We start from the raw sequence: 19,378 nt of genomic DNA on the forward strand, positions 1-19,378 counted from the left end.
AAGGAAGGAAGGAAGGAAGGAAGGAAGGAAGGAAGGAAGGAAGGAAGGAAGGAAGGAAGGAAGGAAGGAAGGAGGGAACAAAGGAACGAAGGAAGGAGAGAAAAGAGAGATGATAGTGAAATGATATGTAGATAAACTTAATAGAGAGATAAATATAAAGGCTCATAGTTAAAGAATTCCAAGTCAAAATAAAGTTTGGTATAAATTTATATTGAGACATAGATAGTTTATATTTATGTCCTTTATGCCACAAAAGCCTTCTGTTGAATCAGAGGCAGCTATGCAATGTTATGACTTGACTGCTGGACTTCGACTCAGGAAGATTTGAGTTTCAATCCTACCTCAGACACTTATTTACTGTGTGACAATGAGTAAGTCACTTATACCTCTTCATATCTCAGTCTCCTCATATATAAAATGAAGAAATTAAACTTAAAATACTCTAAAATTCTTACCAATTTTCAAAACATGACCTGTAATCGAATTCATGTGGTTATGTATAATTTGTATATTACTGCCTAAAATGAATTCTCAGGCAATTTTTGACTTCCAAAAATTACTAGAGCTCTGCCAAATGTTGTCAGCATTTGACATTTGCTTTTTTTCTCTCCATCATCCTGCACCTGATCCTTGTTTTCTATGCCAAAAATATAAGGCACATATGAAGTGACATATAAAGTCAGAAGATTTGATGGGAGTCGTTGGGCAGTTAGGCAAAGAGCCATATTCTGGGCCTTTAATCCCCATGATTTGTTTGTTTTCCCCTATTACTATTAGTACCACCAACAGCAATTAAAATGGACAAAACACTAATTATGTACAAGAATTAATCTGGACACCATTTAGAGGGCATTTGCCTAAGCTCTGTCCAGACTTAGAGATGCTGTCTCCTGACTTTCTCTATCATCTCCAAGTATAAAGAACCTGTAATAAGCCGTAGACCTCCACTCTTCCTGTTGAAACAAATCTATCATACAAAGGCTTTTACATTATATCTTTCATTTTCTAAGAGTACAGCAGACCTTCTGACCTTGGGCCCTGAGAGTCCACACTAAGTACATTCTCAATGTAAATGCTCAGATGGAGACCCTGGGGTTGATGTACTGGCAGGGTGTTTTCTAACTGAAGCTGCCCCCAAAAGGTGAAGCTCCTAACTACAAAAAGCAAAAGGGTTCATTCCTTGGCAAAGGAGAGTTTCTGCTTACAAGAGGGGAAACATGTTAACTTACCAAAACAAAGAGCTACTCCAATCCCTTCATAAGAACAATTTTTATAACTCCATTCCCCAATGTTGCAGTCCCAGAGGGATGACTCATTGCCTTTACAGGAAATATCATGGATCCAAGACTGGTAAGCTTCTGCGGGTAAGGGGACAAATTTTGGAGCACCAACTCCCTGTCCACAGCCAATCTGTCGACAGATCACAGAGACCTCTGCCAAAGTCCAGACTTCACTGCATATGGACCCCCAGGATCCCTGGTGTTTAACCATTACCACTCCATCACAGGGTTGTGGTTTATATGCTAGTTTCAATTGCTCTGTAGCTTCATCTTCTGAAAGTAATTAGACATTAATTAGAGGAGGGAAGGTAGACACTTCTTAAGTAAATTATTTTCTAGAATCTCCCTTATAACTGAATTGGCACCAAATATTCCACTAAATCAGAATCATAGACACATTCTAATACCAGTATCAGCCATTCATGTTGAGCAAACTCTAAATGTGGAGTTCATGTACTTGATCTAATATGAATTCACTGTATGCTGTTCAGTCATTCAGTCATGTCTGACTCATGTGACCCAATGGACTTTCCATAGGGTTTTCTTGGTAAAGATCCTGGGGTGCTCTACCCACTGCACTACCTAGTTGCCCAATTCACTGTATGACCTGGATCAAGTCATTTCTTTTAATCTTGACTTCCTCATTACTAAAGATGGGGAGAGGGGAGTATTTAGAGAAAGGTTGCAAAGTAAGTTAGGATCCTCACACTCCTACCAGAAAAAAATAAAATAAAATAAAATAAACAGCTAGTGAGCTCTGGAGTTGGAATCAGGAAGACCTGAGTTCAAATCTAACTTCAGATGTTTACTAGCTGTGTGACCCTAAGCAAGTCACTTAAAATCTGTTTGCCTGTTTCCTAATGTATAGAATAGAAATTATAATAACACCTACCTCCCAAAGAAGTTGTAACAATCAAAGAAAATTATGTTTGTATAGTATTTGCCAAACCTTAAAGCACCACACAAACTATTATTATTAAAACAACAGAGGAAAATATGCTTTAAGCCACAAAAAATAACTAAAAAATTACTAAAGATTAAAACGAAGTGAAGGAGAAAACAGTTAAAAATAAAAAGGTAAGGGGACAACAGAGTAGATAAAACAGCTAACACACCAGAAGCAAAATTGGGAGGAGGGACCTGTAAGTTATTCTAAGAAATTTTCACTTTTAAAAAGTGAGATATTTAAATAATTTAATGAAGAATTAACATTAGTAACAAAATTACAAAAGAAAAAAATTTAGAAGAAATATCAAAAGTGAAAAAAATAGAAAGTTTCAAAGGCAGAATTGCTAAATTATAATATTAATCATAAAGAAAACATTTTAAAAACATTGTGAAGAATAGAAAACTAAAAAAAAAAAAATTAAAGAAGCAATGTTTTTACCACAGGCAAAAAAAGTCATAGACAATATAGCTGAAGTAATAAACTACCTTGAAAGTTGCTCAACTTTGAAAGAATTTTTTTTTAAAACCACTCAAAAACAAATGATAGACTAGAATATGTCAGTATGCTGCAATATCAGCATTGCTGAAACTTCAGGAAATTTATGAAAAGCTAAGCTTCCTCATTTGTAAAACATTCTGGAAAAGGAAATGGCAAAAGTTTCCAGCTTCTCTGCCAAGAAAACCCAGAATGTGATCACAAAGAGGTGGACAAAACTGAAAACTGAACAACAACCAAAAATCTGATTACTGTATTGCAACAAAACGTTCAAGAAAACTGTTTACAATTATTCCACCAAAATGACAATGTTCAAATAGAAAGAATCCACAGAAATCTCACATGGAAAATTTAAACTACATCTTCCCCAAGTATATTAAAGTTAAACTACAACACCTCAATGACAAGAATAAAAAGCCGAGAGAAGACAGACATGATAGATCACTGGATCTTAAATAGAATTACAGTAGATTTCCCAAAGAAACCAGCCCAAGTATGATCAATGAAACCCAAAAATGGCATATGAAAAAATTTATAATAATGGGTTATATCACAAATGAAGTGAGAGTCATGAAGCCTACAAGAATTACTGAGATTTGGAGAAGCCAACTCACTGTTTACTTGTTTGACATAAGTGACAGTCATGGTCACTGAACCATTCAGTAAAGGATAATGTTAGCACCACATCTCTGCCATCAAAGCTGTCTACAGACTATATACAACCAGAAATGGAGATGGGTTAATTATATGGTAAGACCAAGGGTTTCCCAAATGAACTGCCTGAGGGATGACCTAGTATCCATAAAATTCCTAAAATTCCAGAAAAATTCCCAAGTATGCCAGCTACCACAAAGGGCTTATCCATCATGAAGAATTGAATATGGGCACAGTGTGAGAACATATGAATGACTTTTTATTGACATTGACAGAATATGTAATTTGGTGAGAAGAAAGGGCCTTTTAAGTACAGAAGTGGATGAATATATTTGATATAAAAGAACAGCAGTCAAAATACATAGTCAAAATGTTCAAGAACAAGTACAGAACTTGTGTCCAAAAACATTCTCCATGATGGACTCTCTTGGGTGGCAAATAGGCAGCACAGGGAATACTGAACTTGGAGTAAAAAAGATATGAGGTCGCACCTGCCTCAACATAGTTCTTGCATGACTCTGGCCAAATTTCTTAACCTCTGTCTCAGGTTCATCATATCTAAAATGGGGATTTAAAATGGCACCTACTCCTAAGGGTTTTTGTAAGGTTAAAACGAGATAATATTTTAATGCTTAGTAAACCTTGAGGGGCTATATGAATACTGGCTATTAGTAGCATCAGCAGAAGTACGACAAGTAAGAGCAGTATGAAAAACATGAGATATTTCTCATAAACTCATCATTATCAGTGTTTTCATTTAATCCACTTAAATTATTAAATTCTTACTAAGTGCTATAGGCACTATAGAGAAAAATATGAATAAGATATTCCACTACTCATTAGTTCCTCACAGTCAGGTAAAGAAAGAGAAGATGGGCACATAGACTTACAATGTAACAAATGAATGGACAATAAGAGCGAGCAGATAAAGTGCTTTGGAGTTCAAAAAGAAAGATCATTTGCATCTTGAATTATAAGAAGAAGAATCATGGAATATTCTACAGATTGGTAACATTTGAGATGAAAGGACATATAATTGGATAAATATATTGGGGGTGCATTTTAGGTGTATAGAATTTCATAAGCAAAACACAGATGTGGGGGAAAGTTAAGACTTAAAAGATTACTTTGGTTGAAGTATAGGTATATGATGGATCATGGCACTTCAACAGGCACACTAAGGGAAGATCTGGAAGGAACATATTCAATTCAATAAGCATGAACTAATTACTGCATGTTGAAAAAAGTAGTAGGATCTGGGATAGATATAAAAATAATGATCCCAGCCTTCATATAACTTATGGTCTAGTGGGAAGATACAAAAAACATATACAAATAACTAGGTTAGGAAATAATTTATGAGACAGGCATTAGAGAGATACAAAGTGCTGTAAGAATAAGACACTTACCAACAGGGACAACCCAGAGAGCAAGGAGAAGAAGCCCAGCTCCTAGAATAGAGAAAACGACTTTCCTGGCCCACTTGATCATCTCTTACTGCACCTTCAGAGCCAAGGTGGATTTTCTTGAAGTAAAGAGTAAAAATAACATTCTATGAAACAAATATGTAGATGCAAACACCCATGACATCATCAAGTTGTGGGCCAGTGGAAACCCTAAGTCTCTTTTCAGACATTATCAGAAGCTTCATCTGCTCTCAGTGCAGCCAAATAGCCAATGGGGTCGACAACTTCAAAAAGCACCATATATGAGCAAAGAAGCCCCGTTATTGTGGGTTTCCCCCAGACACAGATACCCAGTTCCTAAAGAGCTAAACGTAGATTCCATTCTTGTTAGTTCTCCTAAGTGTTCTTCCCCACAAACATGCCTTTCCATGAACATTATCAGCAATGTAAAATGGCAAAAAAAAAATTCCCCAAGAAAATAAAAGCATACAACTCCACAGAGCAGGAGCCATAGAATCCATTCTCCTTCAAGTTAGTTTCTAATTATGGTACTAATTTGTAAGTACTAACAGTCATGACAGAAATAAATAACTCACAAACCCCTCATTTCTTTTTTCTTAAGCTTTCACAAAGTTGCGACATAAGTTCCACCACTCCTTACTAATAAAAGTCACAGAATCATAGACTTATTGGTTAGAAGGAACTAGTGAATTTTATCCTGCCTCTGATACTTATTGCCTCTGTGACCTCCACCTCTATGGGTATGTGTTTCTTCATTTTTTAATGAGTTTTATTCAATGATCTCTATAATTCATTCTAACACCATGTCCTATGCTCATTTATGACCCAAATGCTCACCTATTCTAACAAAACAGGAATCCCATCTGCAATACCCTAAACAAAGGAGCTATTCATGTTTACTTTATCTCAGGAACATTTTTCCTCTCAACCATGCCCATACAATTTCCTCATTCCTATCTCAACAGAAAATGTAAAATTCACCCAATAGCAGACATACGGGTTGTATTTCCTCATCAAAACCAATGTAAGAAGAAGGAGACATTTTAGCACCAAATGTTTTGTCTTCAGAACATTGAATAATTAAAAATATTCAAGACAATAGCAGGATTAATGAATATGTGGAAGCTACAAATAGGTCTAAGATCAAGAGAAGCAAAAAAATCTACTTATAAATAGATTTGTTCAGAAGTCAAATGGAACTTTTAGAGGTAGTGAACACCCTGTCACTATAGGTCTTCAAAGAGATGCTGACCACTTTAGAGTGGATTTATTGTTTCCTTATGCACTGGACTAGATGATCTCTGAGTTCTTTTCTATCTCTGATATTCTTTGATATAATTAATATTTTTGTATTTCCATCTGAATACTTGGTAGCAGGTATGGTGGCATTCAACTGTGATCATAGGGATTAGCGAGGTTGAGGCTACTGGATTTCCTAAACTGGGGAGATCTTAGATACAGTGGACTAAACTAGTTGGGTGTCTGTACTGAGTTCAACATTAAAATGGTGGTCAGGGGTCCAGCAGGATGCCAAAAAAGGGATGAACCAGTCCAAGTCAAAAACAATGTGTCTCCCATGCTGATCAGAGTGTGATCAACCCATGAGTAACCACTGTGCTTCCAGCTAGTGTGTGATAAGGACACACCATCTTTAAAAAACAAAAAGCGTCATGTAGATACAGACATCAAGACAATGGACCCTTGAGATTTTTATCAATTTGTCCAAAAATATCAATGTTTGACTAGTACATTGTTGGTGGAAGTGTGAATCACTCCAAATATTCTAGAAAGCAATTTGGAGTTATACAGTTTTTTAAAGTGACTAAAATGTCCACATTTTTTGACACAGAAGTACCACTGCTAGGCATATACCTCAAGGAGCCTGAACAAAAAAAAATAAAAAAGAAAGGCTTCATAAATGCCACAATATTCATAACAGTGACGTTTGTGGTGTAAAAGAACTGGGAAAAGAGTAGATGCCCATCATCTGGGAGATTAGTGAAACAAATTGTAGGACAATAGTTGAATGGAATGTAATATTGTTCTTCAGTCATTTCAGTCATGTCTGACTCTATAATCCTACAGACCCTTTTCCATGGGGTTTTCTCAGCAAAGATAGTGGAATGGTTTGTCATTTCCTTCTTCAGTAGCAAACAGTGGTTAAGGGATTTGCCCATGGTCAGACAGCTAGGAAGTTTCCGAGGCTACATTTAAACACAGGTCGTCCTGACTCCAAATCCAGCACTCTATCCATTGCACCAACTCCCCCAAGATAATATTACTAAGTGATGAGTTGATGAATATGAATAATTCAGGGAAACATGGGAAAATATGTCCCAGGGAAGACATGTATGAAGTAGTAAGGAATAAATAAATCAAAAAAGGAAAACAACATACACAATGACTATAACAGAGCAAAGAGAAATTATTTTTCATGCCATTATTGGCCTCAGAGAAGGGTTGAGTAAATGGAATTCCTTCTCCTTCTTTACAGAGTTCAGAATATATGACTATAAAATAAAATAAAACTGTATAAACTGTAAGGTATGGTGGATATATGGTGTAAGTCTATTAACTAGGTGTTTTTCTTGTCTTTAAATTTAGTCTTTGTTACCAGGGATGGCTCCTTGGGTAAGGGAGTACAGCTATATTCAGAAATAAAAAAGATCTTGATCAAAATAAGATTTTCACAAAGGTATCTTTGCCTAGAATGTGTGAGTACTCTCAATTAACAGTAAAACTCAGGAAATTTCTGAGCTTCATGACAGAGTTTCAATAATTATTATGTATAACACTTTATTAAATGCTCTATAGTATATGACAGAAATCATTATATGTACCTCCCACTTTATGAAGTGCTTTCACAGGCATTTCATTTAATCTTTGCAAGAGGCACATAAGGTAAGTAGGACAAGTCAGGTACACTATATTTTATTTTTTAACATTATTGAATCTTTTGCTTTTATACCACCCACTTTTCCCAGTGATCCCTCCTCTACCCTCATTTCAAAAAATCTTAAAACAAGTAATAAAAGAACACTAGTCAATCAAATACATTACATGCAGCTGCCCATCTAATTCTTCTCACCTTTGAAAAGAGGTGCCCATAGCATCCTGTAAAAAGGGGTAAAGCCAAGCACAAGAAGCTTTCCAGAGGAATGCTGCTGTGAATAGCTCTAAGGTTCTGATAACATAGTATAGTGAACTCTCTATTTATTCAGCAGTAAACTAAAGCAAAACATTCACAGAAACCAAAGTACAGCATTCACAATGTTATAACATAACAACTTATCACTAAAGTGGCCACATAGTTTTCACCAAAGTGGCCAGATAGTTTTAAACAAAAGATATCATTCAGTAAATCCTTAACTCAATCATCCTTAAGGAGAAAGCCTCCTTAAGGGACACAAAGTACAAAGGTCAAAGTTCTTCACCCCTAGGTCACACTGTCTTAATCTCTGTCAAAATGTCTTCCTTCTTCTTGATTGGAAATATGTTTCCAATCATCCTTAAATCAATCATCTTTAAGAAGTACAAGGTACAGAGTACAAAGTTCTCCCACCTCTAGGCCACAGTAAATCATGATCTTCTGAATCCCCACTTAGTACCCAAGGAGAGGTCTTTTCATCTTGACTCAAGGCTGCCTCCCAGATTCCATGGTTCCTCTTCCATGGGTCCAGCTCCTGCCTGAATCTCCCAGCTCTCACCTGGATTCAAACGTAGGCAGCTCTCAGTTCCTCATTCAGCTCCTCATCCAGTTCTTCATCCAGTTACATATTGAAGTTCACAGTGTCCAGTCCACCTCAAGTACTACACAGGTTCTGTTTCTGGGAAAACAAAACTCAACAGAGCCACAATAACATTCATAAACATTACCATCACAATCATCAATTCACTATCTGCCTGTGAAAGCAACACAAATCCACCAACAAGGTCTGAGAACTCAACACAAATCATCAGTATGGTCCCAGGACCTCTGACACCCTCTTCCAGGACTTCTGTAAACAAAAAAAAAATCCTCTCTTTCAGTACTTCCAGTAAGGTCCCAGGACTTCTGTATAAAGTATCACAAACAAAAATCAACCCAGACAGAACAGATTAACAGAGTTCCTGGCCTCCACAACTGTTCTCCTTCTCAGTTCTGCTCTCTCCCAGCTTGGGTTTCTCTTTATATATGGCCATTATTTCCTCCTTGTTCTGTCCCCTTCCTGTTGCATCAACAAGTTCCTCCCACTGTGGGTTTCACAAGTTCTGTTTCTTAACAAATACTTGATATAATCATGGAAAAGGCTCAGATTAAACTTGAACTGAAACAAGGTGCTAAATAATTAAATAACTGAAACAAGGTGCTAAGTACTTCCTTGCTTGCCATTACAAAATGCCACTAATTTCTATTGGGGCTACCCTAGATCATTTGACCTTGGGCCTAGAGTATCATAGGGGAACAATGACTAGGCTTCTTTGTCAGCTGCTCAATAATATTATTTTTGCTATGTCCCTTTTTTAAGCTCTCTGAAACTCATACATACACACACACAGAGTAAATTCTTGTTGACTGATTATTTGACTTTCTAAGATAGCACAAATTTTTTTTTCCTTACTCCATTAATACTGGAACTATTCTGCTTGAGTTTTGGGGGCAATGCTTTTTTAACTCAAAGTGTCTTCATTAATCTGATTACACTAGAATTAGTGAGTCTTTGAGTTTATTTGGAATAATAGAAAGTAAGGAAAGACCAGAGTGACATTTAGATTTTATGTATTTCAGCCCAGTAAGACATCAAGATGAGAAGTAGTTCATTTATGTAACCTCAGAAACACATTCTATTAACCTCCTAGAATACCTCTAAAATTAAGTTGTGTAAGCAAAACCAATGCAACCAAGATTAGAAGGAAAGGAGAAACAATACAAAATATTTGGGAGTCTAACCTGACGAGACAAACCCAGGAACTATATGAACAGAATTACAAAACACTTCACACAAATCAAGTCAGATCTAAATAATTGGAAAAGTATCAGTTGCTCATGTGTAGGCCAAGTTAATGTAGTAAAAATGACAATTCTACTTAAATTAATTTACTTATTCAGCACTATACTAATCTAACTACCAAAAATATTTTACAGAGCTAGAAAAAATAATAATAAAATTCATCTGGAAGAACAAAAGATCAAAAATATCAAGGGAATTAATAAAAAGAAATGCAAGAGAATGTAGATTAGTCATACCAGATCTAAAACTGTATTATAAAGTAGCAATCATCAAAACTATTTGGTACTGGTTAAGAAATATAGTGATGGATCAGTGGAATAGGTTAGGTACATAAGACACAGTAGTCAATGACTTTAGTAATCTATGGTTTGATAAACTCAAAGACTCCAGCTTCTGGAATAAGAACTCACTATTTAACAAAATCTGTTGGGAAAACTGGAAAATGGAATGGCAGAGACTAGGCATAGATCAATATCTTACATCAGATTCCAAGATATGATTAAAATAGATATATGATTTAGACATAAAGGGTGATACCATGAGAAAATTAAAAGAGCAAGAAACAGTGTACCTGTCAGAACTATGGAGAAGGGAAGAATTTATCACCAAATAGGAGATATAGAAGATTATGGAATGCAATATCAATAATTTTGAGTGTATTAAATTTAAAATGTTTCTCTAAAAAAGTCAATGCAACCAAGATTAGAAGGTAAACAGAAGCTGGGAAACAATTTTCATAGCCAGTGTCTATGATACATACCTCATTTTTAAATATATAGAGAACTTAGTAAAATTTATGGGAACACAAGTCATTCCCCAATTGATAAATGATCAAAGATATGAATAGGCAGTTTTCAGAGGAAGAAACTAAAGCTATATATATAGTCATATGAAAAAAAATGCTCTAAATCACCCTTGATTAAAGAAATGAAAATTTAAACAACTCTGAGGTATTACCTCACACCTATCAGATTGGCTAATATGACCAAAAAAATGATAAATGTTGGTAAAGATGTGACAATATTAATGCATTGTGGGTGGAGTTGTGATCCAGTCGTCCTGGAGAGTAATTTGGAACTATGCCCAAAGGACTACAAAATGGTGCATACTCTTTGATCCAGCAATACCACTACTAGGTCTGTATCCCAAAGAGATTTTAAAAAGGGGGAAAGGACCCACAGGTACAAAAACAGTTATAGCAGCTCTTTTTTTACTACAAAGAATTAGAAATTGAGGAGATGCCCATCAATTGGGCAATGGCTGAACAAGTTGCAGTATATAAATGGAATGGAATGCTGTTGTTCTATAAGAGAGAATGAGCAGGCAGATTTCACAAAAACCTGGAAAGTCTTACATGAACTGATGTTGAGTGAAGTGAGCAGAACCAGAAAAACATTGTACATAGTAACAGCAACTTTGTGTGAAGATCAGCTTTGATAGACAGCTCCTTTCAGCAATGCCATGATACAAGATGATTCCAAGGGACTCATGATGGAAAATGCTATCCACATCCAGAGAAAGGACTATGGAGTCTGAATGCAGATCTAAGCATATTATTTTCACTTGTCTTTGTTTTTTATTTATTTGTTTTTCTTTTTCATGTTTTTTTTCCCTTTAGTTCCGATTCTTCTTTCGCATTATGACTAATTTATAACCTAATACAGTTTGCTGTCTTAGGGAGGGGGAGGGATGGAGAGAGAAAAATTTGAAGTTCAAAATCTTACAAGGATGAATGTTGAAAACTACTTTTACATGTAATCAAAAAAAATAAAATACTATTTTTTAACTGTCTTGTGAACAAGATCTTGTTTCTATATGGGTGTTCTCACCAATCCCATTATCCTTTTCATTGATACCAAACTTTCTTACTGTTATATTTACAGCCACTAAAGATAAGAGAAATCAATTATTTTGATAGCTATTGATTAAGAAGATGACATATGCAAGATACTGTGCAAGGGTCTAGAGATATAAAGGCAAAAGTGAAATAGTTTCTGTCCTCCAGAATCATACATTCTACTGGATATGCAGGGCATTGTATTGTGTATTTACTATACTTGTTTAAGATATTATTCATCTCAGTTATCATCAAGAAACATGGGATCATGAATGGAACAAGAGACTTGAAGTCAGGAATATCACTATCACTCAGACAATCAATCACTAGCAGTGTGATCCTTGACATATTACTTAATTTTTCTGGGTTTCAACTTTTTTCATCAGTAAAATGAGAGGATAGGACATGCTGTGTATGGGACACAGTTCTAGAACTTAAAATGTCTCCAAGAGCAAAATCAAGCCAATTGCCAATCATCTTTTTCAATCCCCATGAAGGCAATAATTACTTAGACAACTCAGGCATGATTTGATAACAAATCCAGGGACCAATCATGAAAGGAAAGAAAAACTGGGGCTGGTAAAGACATTTTTAGTGAAATTAGAAGCATAAACAATTACAATGTTCCCCAATGTGCAAGATTCAAGAGAGGATAAGAATATATTTCTGGTCTCATGAGATGTTTTATTTTAAATTCTCTTGGTACGATGACATCCCTAAAATATCCAGTTCAACATCATCATATCCAGGAGGCAAAGACTGGTCACTTTCTTCCATAAGATGCTCATCGGTGTCCATAAGACAAGATGCCAAGCCTAAAATTTTAGAGGGAGATTGATTACTCTATGGTACTCTTCACAATGAGTAGCTGAAAAGAGGAAACTCCCTCTATTCCTCCATGTAGTCAATAATTTCCCTGGGTTTCAATCAAATACTGGTACCACACCAGTTTAAAAAAACACTTTTGTAGAATATGAAAAGGATTTGTTTTGAAAAGCTTTTCAGGAGCTATGGTATGGTGGGGAAAAGGCTAGATTTACAGTGGGAAAACCTGTGGTTTGGGGTTGTTATTTTTTTGTTGGCCTTTCATCTCCAAGTATACCAAACATGATTTTATGATTTTTTAATATTCTTAGACTAAAGAAATTACTTTTTATCATGACTGGTGTTTTACAAATATATATGTATAGTGCATAATATATGTATATACATACACACATGTATATATATATATACATAGCATGTATATTATACATATTTCCTTTTTTTTTCTTTCCAGGCAATTCCTCTCCTCCAAGTTGTTTTTCTCCATGATCTCATGATTTCCAGATATTGCATGTGCTGATGCTTTCATTCTTCATTCCCTTTCTCTCCTTTTCCCATTTCTTTCTTTTGTTTTCTCTTATTCTTAAGTTAAGTTCCTTATTATATATTTTTATTTATATTTTATTATTTAATATTAATGTTATTAATATTAATTATTATATATTTTATTATATCTTATATTTATTATATATTATTACTATATATTATAATAATATATTATATATAATTATATATCTTATTAATTATAATTAAGTTCCTAATTCTTCTACTTTTTCCTCTCTTCATCCATTTTTCTCTCCTTCCTTTCCACAATAGATTTCTCTATTTCCCCATTGCCAGAAATTGCGTGTGTTAATGCTTTTGTTCTTCATTCTCCTCCCTTCCTTTTCCTATTTTCTTCTTTTCTTTTCTCTTAGGTCTTGTTTTTTTTTATTCTTTTTCCTCCATTCACCCATTTTTCTTTCCCTTCTATAACTGATTTCTCTATTCCCGTCCCATTTCTGTGACACCTATAGCCTTTCCTCCCCCTTCTCTTTTTATTCTGCCCTATTTCCCTTCATCTATATCCTTTTCTAGGCTTGGCTAACCCATACCTATTCCTCCCTCTGACTGCCAGTGTCAGGAATTACTATGAGATCATCAAAAGAGAGTGGGTTATAGGAAGGGGATGTTCTAGTGCAACTTTGGTGCAGGACACAAAACAACTTTTTGGAAAGCTGTGTAGAATTCTCTTTCTTCTGGTGTAGTCACTTGACCTCTTCAATGATGGGGCCAGAAGAAATATGTCTTGATGGAGCTGCTCCACCTCTTGGGAATACACCAATCATGCCACTTAAACTCTGGCACAGTTTAGTGGTGATGGCGTTGCTGACATTTCTCCAATTCCTTCTGTTGATGGTTAAATTCTTCCTTCTCAGCAGTCTGGTCCTTATCCAGCCACATGATTACTTTATTACATTTGTCAAGGATAATCTGTTTGTCTTCATCATTATTATGCCTTGAAGTTTCTCATCCTTTATTGTGGAAAGTATAAGATTCAAGTGAATTCTAGGAAGGCACTTTGTCTCTCTGCTTCTCATCTTCAGCCTTGTGTTTCTCAACCTCTTGTGCATTCAATGTCTTCTTTCCTCACATGACCTTTGCTACTTGTGGTGGTAATCTCATCCTTTTTACCTGTGAGCTTATCCTAAGAATACATGTTTAAGGGTGCCTTCTGCACTAGAGGATTATACCTCGAGGTAAGACGGATTCCTATGAGTTCAAACTTCCCAAGCATGTCATTAGTCTTTGTCATCACCTTCTCACCTTCATAAACCTGAATAAGCACACCAGGCTGGTTGTCTGAGTAGGTGGTAATGTCTGTCTCTGCTTGGTAGGATAGCGGTATTTCATTTGATCGAAACTGTCATAACTCCACCACCAGGTTCAATGCCAAAAGAAAACAACCCAAAGCAGCAAGCCTTGAACATTATCAGATTAATCTCCAAGCAAGATGGCAGCAACTGCATCATAGACAATAGTCCCATCAGAATTGATACTATTGTTGAGCTCTTTGTCATTGAAGAAGTTCTGTAGAAGTTTCTCAATCTTGGGTATATGAGTTGAACCACCCACCCTATGTCATGAATCTCTTATTTATCAAGTTTGGCATTCTTAGGGTCTTTTCTACTGGGTCTAATGTACCATGGAAGAGGTCAGCATTCAGTTCTTCACAGTAGGCATAGGTAACATAAGTATAAAATTCTATCCTTTCATAAAGGGAGAAAGTCTTATTATAAGCCTGGGTACTAGAAAAACAGGACATGATTTACATGTCCACAAGTGGTGCTCAGTCTTGTTCTCATTGATGACCTTCTTGTGTTTTTTCTTAAACTAAGCAATGAAATGATTGACTATGAAGCTGTCAAAGTCCTCCCCACCCAAGTGGCTGTCCCCAGATGTGGTCTTGACTTCAAAAATGCAGTCTTCAATGATAAGAACGAATGCACCTAAAGTATCATCCCCAAGGTCAAAGATCAACATACTTCTCTCAGTACCAATTTTTTGTCCAAGCCATAAGCAACAGCAGAAGCAGTTTGTCCATTGAGGAACATATTGAAAGCAGAGATGGTTCCAGCATATTTGGTGGCCTGATGTTGGGAAGGTAGGAAAGTATTGTGATGATAGATAGCATTTGTAGCAGACTTCCTAAGGATAGCTTCAGCAATTTCTGTCATCTCTGTCAAGACCATAGAAGAAACTTCTGGATAGAAAATTTTCATCTCTCCTTTGTACTGCACTTAGAACTTGGGTCTGTCTGCATCATTCACCACCATGAAAAGCCATTGTTTTATGTCTGATCATAAAACTGCAACATCAAATCTGTGATCAATCAGACATTTGCATCAAAGACTATGTTGGTGGGGTTCAATGAAAACTGATTCTTTGTGGCATCCCCAGTTAAATATTCTGTTTGGTGAAGGAGACATAGTTTGTAGCAGTCGTATTTCCTTAGTCATTAGCAATGACTTCCACTTTCCCATGTGGGAAGACTCGAACACAAGAGCAATGCCATCTGTGGGTTTGTTCAACATTGTTGCTGGAGTGTTGTAGTCATTGCTGACGGATGTAAAGTAAAAAGCTTTGCTGAGTAAGACCCCATCCGCCTCATTTTAAAGAGATGTGTGTTATATAGACTCTCTGGGACAAAGTTCTCTAGGTGCTCTTTGATAGGGCAGTCTAGGACAGGAAAGGGACAATAATAGAAAACCTAAGGACAAAAGCCATAAACTTAAAAGGTAAAATGAGTGGAAAACAATCTCATCTGAGACAAAAAAATCAACTACAAAATGTTGGACTGGAAATAAGAAAGGCGGATTCCATGCAATAATGAGAAGAGGGTGGAAATATAAACAGGTATGTTATCATTTTAAAAAACCTCCAAACTCATCCCATACTAAAAGGTTTGTAGTGATAGAGAATCCTCAAAATAGCTGACAGGGGAAGTTTTGACTGTTAAAAGAGTGGGTCCATGGTTTTCCCATTGTCTATGGATCTAAGCAGGTATCAAAACTTCCGGATATGTGCAAGAAAAGAAAATGGAAATAAGAGCTGAAATATGAAGACCTGAGGAAGTGACGGCTTTCTCCTCCTCTTCCTCTCCATCATCTCCTTTCTCAGTAGGATGTTTCTCACTCTCTTCAATGTCATCATACTCTTCTCCTGACAGAGTGATATCTTTCTCTTCCACCTCTTCATATTTCTCTCCCACTGCAAGGTCCTCATAGATGCCCTCAGTGAAAGGATTCTGATTTGTCCTGGAAACTGAAAAAAGAAGACATGAGTAAAATATGTTAAAGCCTCATATTTGGGGAATAATGTCTAATAAGCCTCTAAAATGGATGAACCTTCACCATGAATTAATTTTATTTAAAATGATTTCCATAAGTACTATGTTCTGGGTTCATTGACTTGTCAAACCAAAAGTTATTTCTAACATCGATGCAAAGTATTTTTCTTTAGGGCAAACCTATCTTTGCTGTTCAGTACAAGAATGAGTCAACAATGCCTCATGATATACTGTGGCCCTACTCTACATGAAACTTCCTATACCTAATGAGATGGGCTACATTCATCTATAAGTGGATGAAAAAAAGTTTCAGTATATCTAGCCACATAAATATTAGAAGAGTCCACAGGTTCACCTGGTACAATCAACCACCCAAAGAAGAAAGGTTCTTAAACAGGAGTGGGGAATCTGTGGCCTTGAGGACAAATGTGGCTCGCTAGGTTCTCAAGTGTGGCCCTTTGACTGAATCCAAACTTCACAGAACAAATCTTTTTATTAAGGGGATTTGTTCTATGAAGTTTGGATTCAGTCAAAGGGCCACACTTGAGGACCTAGAGGATCACATGTGACCTCAAGGTTGTAGGTTTCCCACCCTTCTTCTTAACTTTTTGTGTGTCATGGAATTTAGAGAGTAGATTTGTAGTCATTGGTAATATAGAGAGAACTGTGGACTCCTCAGAAAAATGTTTGGAGATGCATAAAATATAATACATAGGATTGTAAAGGGAAGCAAATATATTGAAATATAACTGTCAAGGGCAGCCAGGTAGCACAGCGAGTAAGAGCACCGGCTCCAGTGTTGGAATGACCTGGAGATCGAATCCCGGGCTCAGACACTTAGCACCCACCCAGAAACACCTGGCCGTGTAACCTTGAGCAAGTTACTTAACCCCAATTGCTTAGGAGCGGACAGGTGGCTCAGCGAGTAAGAGCACCGGCTCCAGTGTCGGGATGACCTGGATCAAATCCGGGCTCAGATACTCAGCACCACACCCAGAAATAACTGGCCGTGTAACCTTGAGCAAGTTACTTAACCCCGATTGCTTTAAAAAAAAAAAAAAAAGAAGAAGAAGAAATACAACTGTCAGAATACAAAAGTAAAAGTTCAACCTCAGGTTAATAATTACAGCAAATACCAGAATACCTTCTCCAATATCCGTGAGAGATGGTCACCCACTTCCACTTGATTACAAGGAAGCTATATGATACAGTGGATAAAGCACTGGGCTTAGAGTCAGAAAGAAACAATTTCATGTCCAGCATCAGACACTCGCTATCTGTGAGAACTTGGGCAAGTCACTTAATCCCTGTTTGCCTCAGTTTCCTCAACTGTAAAACAGGGATAATAATAACACCTACCTCCCAGGGCTATTAAGAGGATCACATAAATAATATCTGTCAAGTGTTCATCACAGTCTCTGGCACATAGTAAACACTACAGAATCAGTATTACTAGTTCACTTGTAGTACAGAATTCATTGTTCCACGAGGTAATTCATTCCACAGTTGGCTGTTTCTACTGGTAGAAAGTATTCCAATGTGTTAAACTGACATCCACTTCCCTTCAGTTTTCACTGATCAGTCCTACTTCCCTCCTGAACCAAAAAGAATAGATCTGAACCTGCTTTCATAGTATCATCCTTCAAATGTTTGAAGGCAGTTATGTTTACCATAATTCCTCTCTTCTCCAGGGTAAACAACCCAGTTCTTTTAATCATCCTTCATATGGCATCATTTCCAGCCTTTTTTCCCATCCTTATCACACTCTTTCCAGATTCATTTTAGTTAATCAGAGAATGCTATTTCCTAAAATATGATGCCCAGAACTGAAAACAGTACATTTTACATATTCTGACCAGCACAGGATACAATCCAAGTAACAAGAAATATGCAGAATTGTATCAGCCAAGTCACATTTTTCTGGAAAAACAAAAAGTTCATTTCTCTTGATTTTTTCTTAGTCAGCCTAGGCTGTCACTTAGTTATCATGTATTTTTTTTCTACATGCTCCCAGTGTATTGTTTCGCATTCGATTCTAACAGGTATCACTCTTACTAGCTTGGAATCTGCCCTTTTAAAAATAGATATCTGTCGATTTGGCACCTCCAGCACTTTTCTAGATTTTTCAAAGATTATTGAAAGTGATTCTGACAAAAATTCAGACAAAATTGCAGTTACAGACAAAAATTTTCTAAAATGAGAATAGCAAAGACACAGAAATAAGCATTTGTATAACACCTACTAAATGACAGGCACCGAGCTAAGTAATTTACAAATTTTATCTCATTTCATCCTCACAATAACCCTTCAAGGTAAAGTGTGTTGTTATCCTTGTTTTACAATTGGGGAAACTGAGGCAAATGGGTTAAAGTGGCTTATCCAAGCTCACACAGCTAATAATTGTCTGAGGCAAGATTTGAACTCACATCTTCCAGACTCCAACCCCAGCACTTAATGTATGATGCCACCTAGGACCATGCTAGGTACTTCAAGCAGTATAAATCCATTCCCAGATATATTTGTTGAGTAGTCATAGTCAGTCTACAGCACCTTGGATATTTGCTTAGAGATTGTGCTAAAGAATTTTACTTCAGTAAACTCCATTACTAGAACTCTTAGATAGGATATGATACTATTATGTTTCTATGATGAACCACACCAGAAATAGGAGTCTAGATGAAAATGTGTTGTGCCACATACAGTTTGTAGAACTCAATTATATAACATAACAAAATTTCTCCTGGCCATGACTTTCCTGAAGATTTAGATGTTGGGGGGGGGGGGGCGGAGTCAAGATGGAGGATTAGAAACAAGACTTCCATGGGGATACAGCTCTCACCTCTTCCAATTCATGTAAAAGGTGACTCTGAACAAACTTTGGAGCTACAAAACCCACAATATGACACAGAGAAGCTAACCTCCCGCTGAGGACAGCCTGCCAGGCAGCAAGTGGCCAGCACAGCACTCTGGGAGCCGATCCCAGCCCCTCCTGAGCCAGAGGTCTTAGCCCCAGGGCAGGCCTGACCAGAAGCCAAAGGACTTCAGATCCTCAGCAGCTGTGACAGTTTACAAAATTATCAACACATAGATG

General features: G+C 36.6%; 1 protein-coding gene across 1 annotated transcript in view; it reads right to left on the bottom strand.

Annotated features, from left to right (window-relative positions):
- Positions 1-19,378, bottom strand: part of LOC138148523 (scavenger receptor cysteine-rich type 1 protein M130-like) — a 131,114-nt gene that overhangs the window by 76,627 nt on the left and 35,109 nt on the right. The window contains exons 13-16 of the mRNA XM_069071224.1: positions 16,065-16,262; positions 12,320-12,448; positions 11,626-11,682; positions 1,230-1,553 (exon numbers count right to left, since the gene is read on the bottom strand). Of these exons, the coding sequence (XP_068927325.1) occupies positions 1,230-1,553; positions 11,626-11,682; positions 12,320-12,448; positions 16,065-16,262 (708 nt within the window). The remainder of the gene's footprint in view (positions 1-1,229; positions 1,554-11,625; positions 11,683-12,319; positions 12,449-16,064; positions 16,263-19,378) is intronic.

The sequence above is a fragment of the Petaurus breviceps genome, unplaced genomic scaffold (genome assembly GCF_028583685.1).
Source record: "Petaurus breviceps papuanus isolate PSGF00001 unplaced genomic scaffold, PetGlider_PUasm1.0 90825, whole genome shotgun sequence".
In the NCBI taxonomy this organism is placed as follows: domain Eukaryota; kingdom Metazoa; phylum Chordata; class Mammalia; order Diprotodontia; family Petauridae; genus Petaurus; species Petaurus breviceps.